Genomic DNA, 19533 nt, shown 5'->3' with positions numbered 1-19533 from the left:
ACGCAATGAGGGCTCTCAGCCTTGAGGAGTTTCCTCGGGGGAGCCCCTGTCTGCTGACCCTCAGCTCCGAGGAGGAGCAGCTCCACTGATCCCCGCTGGGGCTCGGTCTGTAGCCCCATTGAATGTGATCTGTGGTCAGATACAGTCACGTTACCCCTCACTGAGCGAGGTCTGACCTCCTGCCCCACCACAGCCACCACGCGGGTGTGATGGGGCTGGTCGTGCCGGCCAGCCGGGACATGGCCCGCTCACCGGCCGGAGGGGCTGGTCCTTGCTGGGACGGGTGCACTGCCACACCCTCACACAAACATTATCATGACACTCGTGAATTGGGGGAGTACTACAAACCCCAGTGTGGCCTATGGGAATGACACAAAGTCAACCATCCCAGCTGGTGACAACTGTGACATTATCTGATAAAGCTGTTGAGGTACATGTGATGGGAGGGTTAACTGCTGGATTACAGCCGTGAGAAGGGACATGAGAGGGTATCCTGAGGACAAGGTGGACCCAAAGTTCCAAAGATGTTGGGATACTAAAGTCAGCTGATCCAGTGCAGATAGAAACAGACGGAGGCCAATCCCTCTCCTTAAAAAAATACCCAGTATCTCAGGAAGCAAGGAAAGGTATAAGATCAGTAACTGAAGATTTTCTGAAAAAAGTGATGTCAATTCTTCATGAGTATCCTGTAATACTCCTGCCTTGCCTGTTAAAAAACCTAAACTAGGCCTGGATGGAAAAATAGTTCATAGATTTATCCAAGACTTAAAAGAAATTAATTAATGGGTAACTGTACTGCAGCTAGTAGTTCCTGATCCTTCGACAATGATAACCATGATGCCTTGGCTAATGCCAGTTGATTTGTGTGCAGCCTTTGTCCTGTTCTAGTGCATCTGGAATCTCTGTATATTTTTGCTTTCACCTGGGAAAGGAAACAGTCAACGTGGACTAGATTCCAACATACCTGGTGGTTGTGTTATGTGTGGTCCACACAAAAGAAATGTAGAGCTATCATTTCAGAGGTTCATCTGTGCCTAATTGTGCCTGATTATCCCCCTACATCAAAGGTCTTTCCTATGCACAACACAACCACCTTTCCCGCTCGGTGCAGCCTGATGTTACGGCCCCGTGAGCCATCGGCTCCACTCCGAGTTCCGTGCCCCACAACTCAGTGATGTGCAAACCCCACCGTGCAGTCCTCTGTGCCACAGAGGAGCTTTGGAGTGGCCAGAGAGCAGGAGTATCCAGCACTTCACATGGGCTGATACACAACACCCAGCAAATGAAAGCTTTGGTGAATCCTGGGTGGGGCTCCACAGGTTCTGCATGAGGCAAAGAGAAATCATTTCATACTCCGCAAATCCTGGGGGACGTGGTAAGGGGTGTCTGCTTGTCCTTCCAAGATGATATTTGTGGTCCACGTGCCACAATTTCTGCAGGGATGGATCTTCCCTACTGAGAGCCAGAAGACTGCAGGCGGGCAGGCAGCTGGGAGGGGACACAGCCAGGACAGCTGACCCCGGCTGACCAAAGGGGTATTCCAGACCATGTGCTGTCATGGTCAGCAAGAAAAGCTGAAGGAAATGAGCTGGTGAAGTCCAACAGTTGTTGGGCTGAAGTGAATTTAACAAGGGACAAGTGGCAAAAGCCGCCTTTGGCGACCAGCCCAGAGGCCCATGTATCCTTGGCATAGACTGTTTCAGGGGAGGGTAATTCAAGGACCCAAAAGGGCACTGCTGGGCCTTTGCTGTAGCTGTTGTGGGCACAGAGAAAATTAAGCAGCCATCTCCCTTGCCCGGCCTCTTGGAGGACGCCTCTCTTGTGGGGTTGCTGCAAAGTTGAAGAACAGCGGGTGCCAATGGCTCCTCCAGTGGTGCACTGGGGGCAATATCCCACTGAGTGACACTTCCCAGTTCCCATCCATGAGCTGATTCGTGGCCGTGATCAGCAGGACCCGCTCACAATTTAACTGCCCTGTATGGGCACCATGAAAGTCTGACAGGGGGGAGCTCACAGTGGGCCATCACGACCTGAACAAGTGTCGCTGTACCAGATGTGCTGGAGCTCCAGTACAAACTGGAGTCCAAGCAGCCCAGTGGTGCCGCAACTGACATTGCCCATGTGTTTTTGTCAGTGCCTGTGGCAGCAGTGTGCAAGCCACTGTTCGCTGTTATGTGGAGGGGTGTCCAGTACACCTGGAATCGACTGTCCCGGGGGGGGAAAGCACCACCTTCCCATTTGCCATGGACTGACTAAGGCTGCACTGGAAGAGGGTGATGCCCTGAATGTCTGCAGCACATCGGTGACATCATGGTTACAGATGCAGAATAAGGGCTGAGACCACCTCTCCTCAAGACTTTGTTGAGGGGACTTCTAGTCTGAAATCACAGGAATCCAACAGTGACCAGGAGCAGAGAGTCCCTGACCCTGGCTGGGAGGGTGAAAGGGACGGCCAGATTTACTGTGCTATGTGGATTCAATGGCCTGGCACGTGTGGTCCATGGAGTACGGGGCTGGAGGGGGACAGATACAGGGTGTGCCCTAATGCCATCAGGGTGCAAGGCCTGCACCCCTCGGGTCAGCGCCTGCCTCGGTCGCTGCCCGCGTGGCTCGAGCTGGACGGGCCCAGCTCTGCCTCTGGGGCGGCAGCGGCTCCTCAGCCCGAGGCTCCCGGGGCGGCCGTGCCCGGGGCGGGGAAGCTGCAGGCGGGGCGGGCGCGGCCCCTTTAAGAGGGAGCGCAGAGCGGCGGAGCCAGGCGCGGCTGCGGCCGCTCGGCGCATGCGCACATCCTGACCCCGCGACTTATTCGGTGCCGCCGGCGCGGGGCCCGCGAGCCGGGGCGGGGAGTGGCGCTGCAGCACGGCCGCGCATGCGCAGGGCGCGGCCCCGCCGTGCGCTTTGTGGCGCTGCCGGAAGCGGGCGCGGGCCGAGCGCAGCGAGCGGCGCTCCTGGTCCCGCTGCCGGAGCCGAGCGGCCGCGGCCCCGGCGGCCTGAGGGAGCGGCCCGGCCCGACATGCCTGCCGGGCCCTCGGCGCAGGTAAGGCGGCCGGGCCTCTCGCCGCGGCGCCGCCGAGCGCGGGGCCTGTGGCGCGGGCGCCGCCTGGAGCCTCCGCTGCGCTGACCTCTGTACTGCCGCTGCGGGGCCCGCGCGGGCCGGGCGGGGCCGCGCCTTCCCCGGGGCTCTCCCCGCGCCGAGCCGGGGCTGCGGGGCGGGCGGAAGCGACCCCCGGGGACTCCTGCGGCCCAGGGCCCCCCTCGGCCGTGCCCCCGCCCCGGGAGCGGTGGGAGGTGTCACCTCGCCTTCCTCCCGTGCGGGCCCTGCGAGCGGGGCCTGGCCTGGGGCAGCGCAAAGTTTGTGTCGCTGCTCCCCGCAGACTCCGACCGCGGCCCGGGGGTGCCGAGCGTGCCCGGCCCGGGCTGGGCCTCCAGGGCTCGGCCGGGGTTCTGCTCCCCCCGCCTCGCTCGGTCTCCGGGGCCTACGGGCATTTATTGCTATTTATTTGGCGAGCAGTAGATGTAGCGAGGCTTCTCCCCAGGCCAAGGGTGTTGTGGCTGCGGGAGAGTCCTTCTTGGGCAGTTTGTAGAGTCCCACGTGAAACTGGACTGAGAAAGAAGTGAAATTGTAAAATAAACTGTTGAGTAAAAATTATTCTCAGTCTGAGTCAGGCAAATGCATTGTTCGTGGTTGAGTTTGTTACATGGTTTTTGGCAGAAATGAGGGGTGCGAAAACTTATTAAATTCTCAGATGACCTGCCTGGGAGATAATTTTCTCGACCCTTCTGTTAAAAACGAGTGATGGTGAGAAGCAAAGTAGTAGACTGAGTAACAAAGTTTGAAAACAGAGTAACAACCAAAACATACAAAACTGACTGATGTTTTTGCTTTCCTATTCTGCTAATCTTCAGCTATTACAGTGGGCAGCTTCTGGGCAGTGGCTTCCCCCTGCTCCCTGCCTTGGTTGGTGCCCAGCAGTGTTCCCGGGAACCAGGAGGGGGTGATGGGGACAGCGAGACCCCAGCCTTGTGGCTTAAATGGCACCTTGCGTTTGAGACCCAACCTTCCCTGTGGCACAGTCATGTATTAATTTCTGCTACAGTAAGGCAATAAAATCTGACAAATTCATCTTCCCTGAGCAAAGGTAGTTGGGATTCTCTTCTCTTACACTCTGTAGCTCCGTGGCTGAATGGCCTGGGAAAGGATCACAGGAGTTCTTGTTTTTTCTGTGCCTGATCTCTTCCTTCCTGACCTTTTTTTCATTTAATAGTAATCCTGACATGCATATTCATTTATTTTTTAACAAAATACTCACTTAAAATGCCAACTTTGTGCTAGTCTTTCTCTCAGATAGGTCTTCTGTTTGGCTCTTGCTATTTTTATTTTTTGCCTGCTCCCTGCCTGTTATCCTTTACACACAGTGTGTGCCTTGAGGAGAGCTGACCTGTTGGATGGCTCTAACAAAGAGCTGTGCTTTGTCTGTCCTGGTGGGCTTAATACCAGAGGTGCTGAGTTAGGCTGAGCTACATGGAGGTCACTTTCTCCAACATGAACTTGCAGAGTGCTGAGACAAGTGGGCACATGGCAGCTGTCTGTTCTCAGGATGTCACAGACCTGAGGAAAATTGCTCATAAACCTCCCTGCTGTGTGCTTTGGGGAAGGCAGGTTGTGGTAGGATGGCTTTTTGGCAAAAATTGTTTACTCTAGAGAGCAGATGTTGGTACTGTTGGATAGGAGAGGTCGTGTTAATGGCAGGGATTTCTTGCTTTCTGGGAAATGCTTACAGAGCGTATCTAATATTGCAGAACTTTGATGTAGACCCTTTATGTGGATGCTTCTCTGGTTTAGGTTCAATTAGGCCTTCAGCCTTCCTTGAGTATCTCTGCTGATGGTCTTTGCATCTACTGTACTACTGACCACTGCCTCTGCTCTGATTTTTTGGTTCTACTAAACCCCAGTATGGATCCACCTTTGGGACAGCTCGTCCTTGTGCTTGAAATTCTTTTGCGTTGTGGGCAAGCACTTCATTGTACATGTGAAGCTGCTGAGTGTGAAGGACTAAATGTTCCCGTTTGCCCCCAGCACTGCCCTCCCTCAGCACACGATTTCTGAGGAGCTGCTCCATACGCAGGGATTGAGTCCCTGACCTCTCCCCTGCACACACTCCAAACACCCCACCTGAACTTAGGCTCTGACCTACTGCCCCTTCCTTCAAAGTAACTGCAGAATGTGGCTGTGTTTACTTAGGTGATTCTCACTGTCTAACTTCAGTCATCCAGGAGTTTAAATATTTTGGCTGCAGATGTTCATATTAAGTTTTTGGGAACTGGAAATAGAACTTTTTTTTTTATGGACTCATTACTATAAGTTCTTTCATGCTCACCAGCTTGAGAACCGAGGATCTTTGGTCTTAAATGCTGAAACATCCAATTTCAGTGGTTTATATGGTGATAGCTACTGAACCTCTTAAGCTGAAACAGATCTGGAGGAAATACATTGAAACTAGATTATTTACCACACTAAGGAATACTGGAATTGTGCTCGGTTTCTTAGTAGGTGATAAATATTTTAACTTCACATGTCTGCTTTGTTTTGCCAGTGTTAATGCTGACAATTTTTTTCCAGGTCTGTCTGTGGGAATCTGGAGATGTTTTATTTAGTGCAGCCTTCAGGAACATACAGTGAACATATAGTATACAAGAGTGTGTAAAACTGCTTGGTAAACTTCAGGGGTTTATTTACTCTTCTTTCACCCCTCCTCTTAATTAGCCTTCTGAGAATCCTTAATGATTTGAACTCTTATAAGACGTGTGTATGTGAAGTATGGTTATTCAGCTGCATGAAACTTGGGAGATATTAGTTGGGCCAGTGAGGGTCCTTTATGGAAGCTGAAGTACAGGAGTCAAAATCAGGGTATGCTATTGATGTGGTATGACAGTTGCTTTTTTTGTCTTCAATTTGCTGTTGCTGTTTCAGTAATGAGTGATAAATGCAGGCTCTATGAAGGGAGAGGGTCCTGCTGCTGCACAGCATTAGGTGCCTTTGGTCTAAGGCAAACTACAGAGCTGTCAGTGTGTGGAATCTGTCAGAGCACTTGCTCGGATACCATCGTGTGGGGAGACTTTCCAGCCTTTTTTAACTCATGTCCGGTTATAAGAAGCTGCACACTAGATGAGTTTAGCTGTACACCAATCCTAATAGATGGCAGCAATTTCCAATTCAAGTGGCAGTTCAAGTGGAGTCTTAAATGAAACTTCTAATCCTCACAAATAAAAACTTCTAACTGCTAAACGTAAGGGGCAAATAGATTGATATCCTGAGAAGTCCCCCTCATAAGGATTTTGCATCTGAAACAATTACTTGTTTCAGTACTCCTTGTGTATGGATAAGACTAACAGAAGATTTTCTTTTATGGCAAGACCAGATACAGATTCAATCATTAAATTTGTGTATGATGGCCAGGCAGCAGGCTGTGCCTGTGTGGTACCAGAGGTTTTGGCTACCGTGTCCTGCTGCTAAACCGCTTAAACATGACATATTGTACAGATATTCTATACAGATATCCTGTATCTGTTACAAGTGCTGCTCCTTGGAAGTGTGGAAGGGTCACCCAGAAAGGCTTTGCATCTTTGCTTTATCATGGCAGGGAGCTGCATGAAGGTGGGTGGTTGTGTCCTAGTGCAATGAGAGTTTTCCAAAATGCAGTAGGATTTGGGAATCCTTGTCCTTTCTGAGTTTTGTGTTCTAGATGAGAAAACTTCTACACAGGCATTGCGTACAGTTTGCTTGGGCTGTGCTGCGTTTCCACACATCTGGGCACACTGCTCTGGGCCGAGGGAGAGCAGCCACAGAGGGAGAGCAGCCTGTGCTGTGCTTATCACATCTGATAAGCTCCTACCAGGAGCCGTTCACTTCAACCCTGCAGCCAGAGGGTGGCTATGGAAAGGACATGCTGCTTTATCAGTTCCAATCAGTTTATTTAAATCAGCCTCCTCAAATGGTGTTACCTGCTTCTAATGAACTTGTATCACAGGAGAGGGATGGAGAGTGCTTCCGCCCTTCCCTCGTAGGGAGCAGCAAAGCTGGGGGGCAGGGAGAAGAGACACTCTGCTCTGGGGGTAGAGGCACAGGGCTGTGGGACTGAGAGGAGAAGGGGAGGTCCTGGAAAGTGGATGATATCTCACTTCTGTCCCTTCTGCTTCAACTTCAGACAAGCTGGAGACTAAGATGGCGTTCAGGGGACAGAAGGGGTAAGATAAAGAGACTGTGGCTATAGGATATGAAAGGAGAAGTATGGAAACTTAGATAATGAAGCTAAGCAGAGACTGAAGCCATCACTGATGATTGTAGGATTTCGGGGCTTTTGTTTGTTTCAGGGCTTTTGTTTGTTTCGGAGGGTTTTTTTTGTAGTGGATATTTGGGTTTTTTATCCTGTTTTTTGGTTGGTTTTCTTTTGTTGTTTTGGGGTTTTTTTCTGTGTGTGTGATGGTTTGGTTTGGTTTTGGGTTTTTTTGTGTGTGACTTCTCTGTGTCATGGAATTGTTGTTTTTCTCTAAGCCTAAGAGTTTTGCCTGCAGTGATAGGAGCATCCCCCCTGCCCCAGCCTGCAGAGGAGGGAAGGGTGAAGGATGTAGGGGATGTGCTTCCTGCAGGCTGCTGCTGCTCTGGTTAATTCACTTTCAGTTGAGCACATGTGATTGCTACCTCAAACCAGAAAGGATGTAGTTTGGAAGACCAAGATCTTGCTGCTTCACTTTCCCTCCTCTCTTGAAGGGAATCGCCAGGATTTTTACATGGGTTTTGAGTGTAAATAAACACTTGGGGAGTCAGCTAAATATGCAGACCTGTTTAAATGGCGGCTTGTCCCTAGGAAGGTGTATTTCTAGGCCTGGCTTCTTTTTTGGTTTTGGGCCAAGGAGTGCCTAAGAGTTGTTCATAACATTCCCTGTATAACTAACTGGCTTCCAAATTGTGCCAGGCAAGTGTAGTTGGCAAACAGACCTTGGAGTGCCATTCGTGACAGCTTGAGCTGATCTAAGCTGTGGCTGTTGGACACTCCTAGCTTTTCTCCTGTGCCAACCCTGTGGTCAGCTGGCTCAGATAAGGGATAAAAGACTGCTGGTGCTGGTAGGAGAGGAGGAAAGGAGATGATGCAGTTGCAGTGCTCAGGCTGCCATGGTGCCACCTGCTCGAGCAGGAGTGTGATGTTGTTGTGAGCAGGTACAAAGCCTGCTGCTGTCAGAGGGTGCTCCTGCCACCCCTCTGGCCCTGGGTCCTCACTGCTCCATTGTGTTGGCACAGATGTTTGTCTCATCTGAGTTAGATCAGATCTTGATTCACCTAAAAGCTGTCTCAGCAGACAAAACTGGGTGCTGGCTTAGCTCTCTGGATGTTTTGATGTGTGGATCAAACCTGGCTGCGTGTGGCAGATCTCCCTGAGCTGAGGCTGGAGGGCATTCCCATGCCTGGCTGCTGCCCTGCCCCGGGGGGGCTCTACCTGGGTTCCAGCCCCGTCCCTGCACAGCAGTGGGTGCTGTGGGTGCTGCTGGGGACACAAGGGTGCTGCTTCCTGAGAGGGACTGTGGAAGCACAGCTTAACTTTTGCTGCTTCTAATCTCCTCCCTTGGTTGTGGTTTCACAGCAATGCCAAAAAACCCACCCTAAACCTCCACCACTGCAAAAACCTGGTTAGTTCATGGTCACTTGGCTTCCTGATCTCAGACTGCAGTGAGGGGAAAAGCACAACTGCAGTTGTGCTGGGATTGTTGCTGATTGGAGAACTGTGTCTCCTCTCTAGTTCTGAGAGTGCTCCCTGAGAAATTTCCTAGTGGCTTTTCTGTCTGGACTCTGTGGGACAAATGTAGATTTTTAGAGAGTGACTGTGTGTGTTGACTTTACAAGGATTTGAAATGCATTAGAGCATACCCCAATGCCTTAGGTTTGGAACATGTATATGATGAAACTGTAAAGTGATGCTGGGTTTAAGTTAGTGATGCACTAGGACTCAGTCAGTCCTGAACTCACTGCAGATAAAGGGCACTCTTCACTATCACTCAGTCACATTTTTCAACTACAAGTTTTGAGTAGTGCATGTTGTAGGAGAAATACCTTATGAATGTAAAAGAGGCTGAATTTTTGTCTTCTGAGATGACTCAGGTTTTCCTGAAAGTTCCCTGGTATCTATTTTTAACTACTATTGAGGTAAAAAAGGGAAAAAGGGATGAATTGCAGCCATTGCTTCTATGAGCAATATACTTGTAGAACTATTTTCTACTTAGCTGAAGATGCCATGTAAGTGAGAGCATCTTTCCTACAAAGATGAGGCAAGCAGAAGTGTGAGGTGAAGTCGCTTCTCAAGTTTAAGTGTCTCAAATGGGCTGATAGGCCCAAGCTGAAACTTTCTGTAATCTCTAATAAAGCTCTTGGCTATATTAAAACATATTAAGGTTGAAGAACAGCTGTTGGAATCTCTTCCTGGTCTTCAAATGTATGACGTGGACATGTGCATCTTGAATTTACAAGGGTCTGGATTGTGACACACAGCCTCAGTTTGGTAACTCATGTCACAGACATTTCTACTAATCGTCTTTTTTCCTTCCTTGCCCCCCCAGGTGTTGTTTGGATTGTAGCATAGAGGCACTATGTACTCAGAGTGGAGATCCTTGCATCTTGTCATTCAAAATGATCAGGGGAATACCAGTGTACTTCACAGCTATCCTGAGAACGTGGGGAGAGAAGTGGCAAATGCAGTGGTGCGTCCGCTTGGACAAGCTTTAATTACATCATCTGTTGGAAGTGAGAGTTTACTAAAAACAGACAAAGAAGTAAGTGCATTTCTTGGAGATCATAGCTTTCAGAGTGGCAACTTAATGGTTTTCTATAGCCTCTTTTATTTTTCTCTTTTTAATAGTCCAAGTTTTATGAAATGTGTTACATTTTTAGGTTACTAATCTACATAAGGCTTCTATTAACAGGTAGTTCATCAGCTCTTGTGTGTTCCGAAGAACTCTCTCTACAGGTTAGACTTAAGAGATTCAGGATTTCAGAGTGATTTGTAGTTTATTCATATTCTTCATAATATCATGATGTACAAGTTAGTGGTTTAGCGTTTTCTTGCAGGATATGTTAAATAGAATTGCCCATACCACATAACTACTTTTGTTGAGTTAGAACCAATGTGCTCTGACCATTATTTACTTGCTAATATTTCTTTTTAATAACTTTTGCTTTGTGTTTGGTAGGTAAAATGGACTATGGAGGTGGTTTGTTATGGACTGACTCTCCCTCTGGACGGCGATACTGTGAAATACTGTGTGGATGTATATACAGATTGGATTATGGCTCTTGTGTTACCTAAGGACTCCATTCCTTTACCTGTTATTAAGGAACCAAACCTTTATGTTCAAAGCATTCTCAAACATCTCCAAAATCTCTTTGTACCGAGGTGAGTGTTAGGGCTGGGGTACTCAGGAGGCTGAGGGAGTCCAAGCTGTAGTCAGGAGATAACCTGTCAGAGACCTCGTGAGGCACAGAGGTTCATGACTAAAATAAGACTGGGTTTGCTGCAAGATTAGGAGGAACATGTTTGTCCACACCTGTTCTGTAATTTTCAGTAGCAAATTGAATTGTTGCTGCTAGGTTTAGGTAGTCAGAATCACAGATCATTCATAGACTTTAATGTTTACTGTCCTAAGAAGATCTGTCTCTGTTGGATGACTGGAGGGCGGGGGAAAGGCTGAAGAGCATCACTGTGCAACCGTGTGCTTTTTATTGTGTAAAACTGAGATAACCAAGAGCACCTCATGGCAGTCCCAGCCTTTGGTGATGCAAGATTTGACCCCCTTTCTGATGTGCTGGAGGATCTTGCAGTAAGTGACTGCTTTGTGACTGCATCTTGCTGCCTCTTAAATGGGCATGGTTATGCTGACTGTGCTTCACTGGTAGTTTTGAAAGAATCCCATGGAAGTGTGCTTGCTGCCTGACATCCTTGGATGTTGATGGTAAATAGACATGTTTCTACATCTTGGATCCGAGTGCTCAAACATCATACCTTGTTTATAATTTATGGCAAGTTTACCTGCTACTGTTGAACACGTGTATCAGATATGTAAGAGGAGATTCACTTGACTTCAGGTCGATGTTTAGTATATGTCCATAAGTATCAGATCATCTGCTTTTATCAGTATTAATAATATATCACTGCAAGTGGACTTCAAAGTGCTCTGCTGCACTTGGGTCACTCCACTTTACCTGCAGGCTTTGTTAATAAAGGACTTTGAATAATAACTTATGCAAATTCAGACACGGAGTTCATTGCTATTTACTGATTGCTTCAAAAATCTGCCACCTACCCTTAGTGGTTGTTGCTTTTAACTTGTAGTGAAAATGCATTTTAATTTCCATTAAAGGATGGTCAGGGCAATGGCACAAGTCTGCAGAAAGCAAGCTTGTGGGTTAGACTGCTGCAGGAGGTTGTCTCAGCTTTAATACTTGGAGAATACAGTCTGCTGTCTGGGATCCTTTATTCCCTTGGCACAGTAGAGAAGTTCTTCGCTAGTCCATTAAATAGTTGTTTGTGTCATCCCTTGCCTGCTCTCACACCAGGGGCCCTGGTAGCAGGCAGCTCAATAGTCCAGCTTCTTGCATGCTCTTGGCACAAGCTGCCATTTCACCCTTCTCTCCCAAATTCATGGTTGGAGCTTGATGCAGGGTGGTAGACTACACGTGATGACTGTTGAATGCAGTAATTAACATTTAGAGACGGGGGGACTGAAAAATCATTATTTTAAACACTGCCCACCCCTCCAGTATAACTAGTCTGTGGGTTTTTTTTCAAGAGTCTCTGAGATTTATCTGAAACACTGATTTTTTTCATGGCTGCTGCTGTCAACGCTTGGTGTTCAAGTCCCTGCTCTGTTTTCAGAAAAAAGAACTCCAAGTTTTGCCCTCCAAGTTTTGCTGTGATCAGAATTCACTCCAGCAACAGGAGGAATTTCTATTCTGGAAATGAAATGCAGAACTGAGTTGTGCACACCTGGCTTGAGTAAAAGCAAAGGCTCAGTCTAACATGCCTGTGGTGGGGCAGAGGAGAGTAATTTCTGGGCTTACCTTACTGATGCAGGTTGCTGGTGCTGATGGGCTCCTGTAGAATACTTACCCAGGAGCTCTACTAGCAACCTGTGTTGAACTATCTCCTGGAAAAATCTCCTGTTCTTCTGTTGAAAATACTAAACCTTTATTATAAGCCTCTGTCCTATGGAGGGTTGTGATTAAAATAGCTTCCTTTCTCATCCTAGTTCCCTGGAAATAATGTAGCTGTTGGTTTGGCTGCCTTAAAAGTGATGGCCCAGAGTTGTGGGGAGGTTTCAGACCCTGAGGAGGATGCATAGCTGAGGTGTGAAATGCAGCAGCCTGAAGTGGGCACTTCAATGTAAATGGCATCTCAGGAGCTTGTGTACACTGGTACAGAGTAGGTGTGCATAGACCATTCTAGTCTGAGTGCTCAGCTGAATCAAATGTTTACATGCATGGTCCTTGAAACAGTATGATGCTGAAAAATGAAACTCTGAAAGCTGGGTGAATCAAGTTGCCTTTCCTCTCTCTGCTGGAGTGACTGGAGGGAGTGTGCTTCTCTCCTTCCTTCCAGCACTGACCCTTGGTCCACCCCGAAGAAACACTTTGTTGACATATTTGAGCAGTCCCCAGGTGACCCCCAAACTTTTCATCTCTGGAAACCCTGGAGTATTCAGGAAGTCTTGAAGATTACTTAAGCAATAGTGCTTGTTGTTGCTATCAGGTAAAGTTTCAGTGCCACAAACACTGTTGGAAGCGCAGAAAGGAAATATGAGAACTCTCTCCTGTGTCTTGCCTCCCCAGGAGACTGGGGTGCAGTTACCAGGGTCCTCTGTGCAACAAAAATGTCTGGAATTGCTTAAGAGACCATGGAACAGGTGACTGTTCAAGTGCTTTTTTGTAATAACTTCATATGCTTCTCACAGGATCTCATGAGAACAGTGCTTGTTGCAAGGGAGTGTGGCCAAAAGCAAAGTTCTATAGAAATCCAGATGTCTAGAAATGGTGCAACCAAAACTTACCATCGGGTTGACTTTGTGAACAAGAGGAACTTATAGATGGACAGGGACCTTTGAGTTGCCTTTACGAGATTAGCTCAGAACTATCCTCAGAAGCATATGGAGCTCCTGTATATTTTTTACAGATTCTCTAAATTATTAGGGAAACAAGTCTCGAAACAGGCTTGGAAGCTTTAAGCCTATGTAGATTAAGGATATCTTTTGGTTTGAAGTATCTGCTCTGTCGTTGCTCAGACAAAAAACAGTGCTATAAGCAAGGCAGGGCTTGTCCCCAGGTTTGTTATTCTACAGAAATTCTGTGTTACGATCTAGCACTGCTGTCCAGCACTGAGGTCCTGAACTGTGGCTGGTGGTCTGCAATTTTGCATTAGACATTGTCTTGTCTCTTTGTAATCTTGTTTCCAGTACTGTAACACAGCATTTATGCTATAAAGATAAGAGCTGATAGTATTTAGTGGATCAGCACGTTCTTGGGGTTCTTGCCATGCAACATGACTTGTGGGTTATATCACACTGAAAGTGTTTGGTAGGAATCCCATAATACTCCTTAGTGGTCCAGTGGAAGGTAATACTTCTAAAATTTTTTTGGTCATCCCTTCAGTAAGTGGTAGGAGGGATGAGGAAATGGTGCACAGGTTGAAATATGCCTTACATATATTGCACACTCTAATTTGTAGGCTCTTTCACCCTTTAAACTTTTAGGCTTCCTCAGCTCTGTTTACCAGTGTCCTCAGATACTGTCCAGAACGTGTCATGTTACTGTTTTGTACATGTTCTGCCTTGTCCAGACTAACAGGTGGAAAGAGGTGATGCTGCTTTGTGCTGCTTCTCCAACACTTCATGTCGAGTGACTCAGCAGTGCCACTGTGGATCTGATCATTATTACAGAGAAAACTTTGATAATATGAAATAATTTCCTTTCTTCCTTACTTGCTCCCAGTTGCTTGGATTTACAGAAAAAGATGTAGAAAGCGGTCATTAAAAGGAAAATCAGACTCAAGGAAGAAGGGATAAGAGTTGACTTGGAAGCAAGAGGAGAACTAGGAAGAATTTAAATTAGTTTGCTAACAATATTTCTCCTAGTTTTGCCACTTCTGGATTATGTATGTAACAATTCATGATGTCTCAACTACATTCTCATTATTTGGCCCAGGCTGAATTCCTTTGAGATGATGGGTTGTGCTTGCTCCAGTGAGTGTTCACTCTATGGCAGTGAGTGTCTGATGGTACATCTTGTGCTCATTGAGGCAGGGTCAGAATGCCTAGAGACAGAGTTAGGGTGCACAGAAGCATGTTCCTGGCTCCCCTTCAGTTATGTTTCCTCTTGTAACTCCTGAAAATTGACAGCAGTTGTCAATTGAAGTTCTGTTCCTCAAGCACTGTTTTTTTTCTCTTGCAGGCCAGACCCAGGATCCAGTCAGATCAGACTGTGCTTGCAGGTTTTGAAAGCTGTCCAGAAACTGGCTCATGAATCGACAATTATGGCAAGAGAAACCTGGGAGGTTTTGTTGTTATTTCTTCTTCAGATCAATGACACTCTTCTAGCAGCTCCAACTGTGCAAGGTTCGTGTTCATCTTCATTTGGTTCAATTACTGGAAAATCTTTTGGCTCTGCTTGATGTTGGGCTGCCAGCGGGATGGCGGAACCTGTTAAAATCTCTTAGTAGCCAGCAAAGTATAATAGCTCACTCCTAATTTTGCTACATTGCTCCAAAATAAAACATTGCCAGAGAATGATTTGGAGCTGAGTTTTCCTAAGAGTAGTTTTGCAGGACAGTGACTCTGTACAGAAGCAGTTCATGGTGAACCGTTTCAGATGATGTTGTTCCTTTTTTGTTTCACTGAAACCCCTGTGTCTTACTGTTTGGCCTCCCTACTGAAAAATAATAGTGTCAGTTTTACCTATTTCAAAAAAACACTTCACTAGATAAAGTGCAATAGAAGACTGCCTGAGATTGGTGAATTCCCAGTGTCCCTTATTGGCACACAAGTGGCTGGGTTTTATCTATCGCATTTAGTCTTTCAAAAAGGCTAATTGGCTGTAGGAAGCAATCAAGAATCACTCTTAAAAATTAGGAAAAAATGAGCTTGATCTTTATGCACTTAAAGTGAAACCTCTTTGGGGAGATACTTGATGTTTAGATGGAATACTAGCTGAAGGTGTCTTCGTTTCTGTTACAAGGTGGCATTGCTGAGAACCTGGCTGAGAAGTTAATTGGCGTGCTGTTTGAGGTGTGGTTACTCGCCTGTACGCGGTGCTTTCCAACACCCCCGTACTGGAAAACTGCCAAAGAGATGGTGGCCAACTGGCGACATCACCCTGCAGTAGTTGAGCAGTGGAGCAAGGTCATCTGTGCCCTCACGTCCAGGTAGGAGCAATCCTGTGGAAGTAAACGCGGGTGTGGGGATGATCGTGGTTAGACGTTTTTTCTTTGTTGTTGCTTATTTGTGGAATGCGCAGCAATCCAAAAGTGTGGAGCAATACGATGAGCAATACAAAGTGACATCTTGCTGGTCTCCTTGGACTCTGCGTGTATGCCTTTGTTCTGCAAGGGAAGATCTGAGTTGGGTTGTCTCTGCTGTTGTGTAAGCTCAGCACCTCTCTGATATTTAGCACTTTGCAGTGTGTGTGTATTAGTCTCCATCACTGTGACTCTGCATCATGTGCCCTGAAGAATGACTCATGAATATTAGTGGAGCATTATGGTGTGTGTGTTTAATGGCAATCACCATCAGAATTGTTAGGTGCTTGTTACTGCTGCATGCTGCTGGGTTTGAGGTGACTCTGGGACTCTGCTTCTCCTGCCCTGTGGAGCTGAAGCCATGTTACAGCTGCCTGGTGCTTGTGCCCCAGCAGGTGGGATATGATGGGCCAGAGGCAGGCCACAGGCTCTCCTCTGCTCTAGAGAGTATGGGAGGAGAACTGTACCGAGCCTCGCTGAATATGGGAACAATGAGGATCATGAAAACGTAGAATTGTTTAGGTTGGGAAAGACCTCTAAGATCATTCCCTCAGTGTTGCCAAGCCCACCACTAAACCATATCCCCAAGGGCTACATCCACACACCTTTTAAATACCTTCTGGTGACTCCACCACTGCCCTGGGTAGCCTGTGCCAGTGCCTGACAGCCTTTTCCATGGAGAAACTTTCCCTAATGCACAATCTAAATGTCCCCTGCCACAACTTGAGGCCATTTCCCCTTGTCCTGTCCCTTGTTCCCTGTGAGCAGAGCCTGACCCCCTCCCGGCTCTCCCCTCCTGTCAGGGAGTTGCAGAGCCAGAAGGTCCTCCCTGAGCCTCCTTTTCTCCAGGCTGAGCCCCCCCCAGCTCCCTCAGCTGCTCCTGGTGCTCCAGCCCCTTCCCAGCTCTGTTCCCTTCCCTGGACATGCTCCAGCCCAGAACTGACCTCAGGATTTGAGGTACCTCAGCAGTGCCAGCACAGGGGACAATCACTGCCCTGATCCTACTGACCACACTGTTGCTGGTATAAGCCAGGTACCCTTGGGGTACTTGCCCACCTGGGCACACCTGGCTCATGTTCAGCTGCTGTTGATCAGCATCCCCAGGTCCTTTCCTACTGGGCTGCTTTCCAGCTGCTCTGCCCCAAACCTGTAGTTCTGTGTGGGGTTGCTGTGACTGAAGGGCAGGACGTGGCACTTCCCCTTGTTTAACCTCATACCATGGTCTTGGCCTCTTGATCTAACCTGTCCAAATCCCTCTAGAGATCCTTCCTGCCCTCCAGCAGGTCACCTCGGTGTCACTTGCAAACTGACTGAGGGAATACTCAGATCTGTGGGCTGCAGGAGAGTTTGGGCTCTAGTAGAAGGCTCTGAACAGTGAGGAGAGTTTCAGTGTCCTTAATACTGAGGTCTTTGTGATATGTTGTGGGACAGATCTCAGCCTCTTGGAGGAAAGAACTGAATTAATTGCTGATAAGAGGAGAGCTCCCAGCTCTCCTGAAATGTCAGTAACTTATTTCTGCAAAGATGCATTAAAATGGCTGCACTGTGAAATATTCAGTAGTATATTTTTCTACAAGGGTTTATTTTAACTCTGAAAACTTTGCTTTGAATTGCCTGTCAAAATTTGAAGTGTGGATAGATTTTTCTAGGTTATGCAGCTACTTGTTAAACCTGTGGGAAATAAAGCTGCAATACGAGTTCGGCATATTTCCCACGCTATTTCTTTAGCTATTTTTAGTTCATTAGATGGAGCGTTGCATAATGGAAAATACTTTATGATTCACTGATCTGAAAAGAACAGCCCTGTCTCAAAACATGTGTTGGTGTTCTGCACCATGCACTGTGCCTACACTTTATTTCCTACTGTTGAGTAACAGTCTTAGTTCTGTTGGTGCACAGTAATCTGCAGGGTTTCCCCAATGTTTTAGTCTGTGTTCACTGATGTTGGTTTACACCTGATACATGGAAAGTTGAGCTCCTCTGAGGCTGACTCTTAAAAGTTCAGTGGTATTTTAAGCTGCATTTTTAATACTTCAATGAAGTTCCAGCTTCAAAGAGTTAAAGTGTTTTAGTAAACAGTTCTCTGAATTAGCAATAAGCTGAGAGTAAATGTTTCAACTTAAAACCATATGGAAAATTATATTTGGACATCTGTACACATATACAGTGTTAATTTGTGTCCCTGGCTATGATTTCATAGCAGGATGAAACTGGAATCTTAGTTGTGTTGCCATGCCAATTGATACTACTTGTACCCCATCTAGGTTGCTTTAATTATATTTTAACTGACTTGAATGTGTGGCTTACACTTTATTTCTGTTTTCAGTCATTCTTGAAAATGGCCCATATTTCAGTCAAGATTTGGTCATACTCTATGAAAAACTGATTTCTTGCAAGCTCATAAGGAGAACTAAGCAGTGCAGTGTGCTGCCAGACAGTGGTGCGGGGCATGATGGTGCATGGGATTGGACCAGGCTGTTTTGGGTTTTTCAGAGCCAAGTAATTCCTCAGCAAAAACCTACCATAGGATGAAGCCTCTGGGCACTAAATATAGATGGACACAGTGCAGGAGAGCAGTTACTGCCTGGTACAGATGTGTGTATTTCTGGTGTTGAGGAAACTTCCCGGTGTGACCATTCCCGGGACTCCCTGGCAGTCGCACTCCCACCACCAGGGACTTTACCCGCAGCACTGAAGCCCCTTTGCAGCGGCGGCTCCCGTGCCTGGCAGGTCCCGCTCGGCTCCCCGCACACCCCACTCACAGTCACACCAGGGCTCCCATGGAGAGTCTCAGGTGTCTCGTTCCACAAAGCAATTTATTCACGGCACAGTAACGCGGGAGCAGCTGGAGCTGGTACCTCCAAGGAGGGACGCCCAACAAAAGACCCCTGGGCTTTTCTCCCCTCCCAGTCCAAGTGTGTGCAAGTCTCAGCTCTTCCTCCCCAGTCCTCAGCTCGTGCTGTGTCTCTGAGTGCCCAGGCACCCGGCTGGGCCACGGGTGCCCCTGCCCTCTGTTATGCCCAGGGGTGGCAGTTCCTCTTGCCTCAGGCTCCCTTCAGGCAGAGCAGAGTCTGCAGCTGGCACTGCGGCTGCACCCGAGCCCCCTGCGCCGAATGGTTGGGTAACCCAGCATCGGAGTTGGACCTGGGGAAGGCCTTGTGTCCTAAAGCTCTTCTGCTTCTCTTTCCAGGCTAGGCACTGTTATAGACTGTGATTTCAGACACTTGAGTTAATTGGCTGCAGGTTACTGTAGTGCCCAGTTCTGGGAGAAGTGGAAGATGGGAATTCAGCCCATTAGACTCTTGGTTTAGGGGTCAACCATAGACTATTTCTGTCCTCCTCTTCTCCTGCTTGTAATGACTTTATCTCTGTAAAAACTTTATGGCTTTATAAGTGACCAATGTGATGAATGGGACATTTCTTGACGCTTACAAGCAAGTTAGCTTAGGGAAGGACACAAACTGATTTCTAGGGATGCTGGGATATTCAGAAGGTTCAAGGCAAGTCTCCTCCATCCCTTTAGAGAACATCAGGATTATGTTGATCAGGGAACTGTAATTTGGTGAAGTTGGTATGAAGCAGGGGTCAGATTAGACAGCAGGAGCTGAGGGAAGGTCATTGGTGCCTGTTCAGGTAGTTGCAGCGCTTCTAGAGAAAGGTCTCCATTTACCCAAGCAGTGTCCTCATGGCTCTGCATCGCTGTGAACTCTGTGGGTTTGCTCTTGGCTGGTCTGTAGGTCCCAGCCCCTGGCAATCGTGGTGCATGTGTTTTGAAGAACTCCCTGATCCGTGGGTTGCAAGTCCTGTGCTGCTTGTAGGACCACACTGGGTGCTGTTCAGGGTGCTGGTGTGCAGTGTAGGTCATCAGACGGGCTGGAATTTAGACCCGTAACCTAATATGACTTGCTGGTGTCATTGAACACTTGTGCTAAAGAGCTGTGAGGATAAGGGCTTAAATTCCTTCCTTTTTTAATATTTATTTATT

The 19533-nt window shown here is 47.6% G+C and overlaps 1 protein-coding gene across 5 annotated transcripts in view; it reads left to right on the top strand.

Moving 5' to 3' along the window:
- Positions 1–2949: 2949 nt before the first annotated feature.
- RALGAPB (Ral GTPase activating protein non-catalytic beta subunit) overlaps positions 2950–19533 on the top strand; it is a 63668-nt gene continuing 47084 nt past the window's right edge. For 4 of the 5 annotated variants that reach the window (XM_017835592.1, XM_017835591.1, XM_017835590.1 and 1 more), the window contains exons 1-5: positions 2950–3037; positions 9607–9819; positions 10237–10439; positions 14486–14649; positions 15269–15455. In XM_017835592.1, the coding sequence (XP_017691081.1) occupies positions 9637–9819; positions 10237–10439; positions 14486–14649; positions 15269–15455 (737 nt within the window). In that variant the 5' untranslated portion in view covers positions 2950–3037; positions 9607–9636. Of the gene's footprint in view, positions 3038–9606; positions 9820–10236; positions 10440–14485; positions 14650–15268; positions 15456–19533 lie in introns of those variants that run through there. The other variant, XM_017835593.1, reaches the window with a different exon arrangement.

This window comes from Lepidothrix coronata, unplaced genomic scaffold (genome assembly GCF_001604755.1).
Source record: "Lepidothrix coronata isolate B3197 unplaced genomic scaffold, Lepidothrix_coronata-1.0 Scaffold260, whole genome shotgun sequence".
NCBI lineage: Eukaryota > Metazoa > Chordata > Aves > Passeriformes > Pipridae > Lepidothrix > Lepidothrix coronata.
Note: the sequence above shows the minus strand (reverse complement) of the source record. Positions and strands in the feature narration are given on the sequence as shown.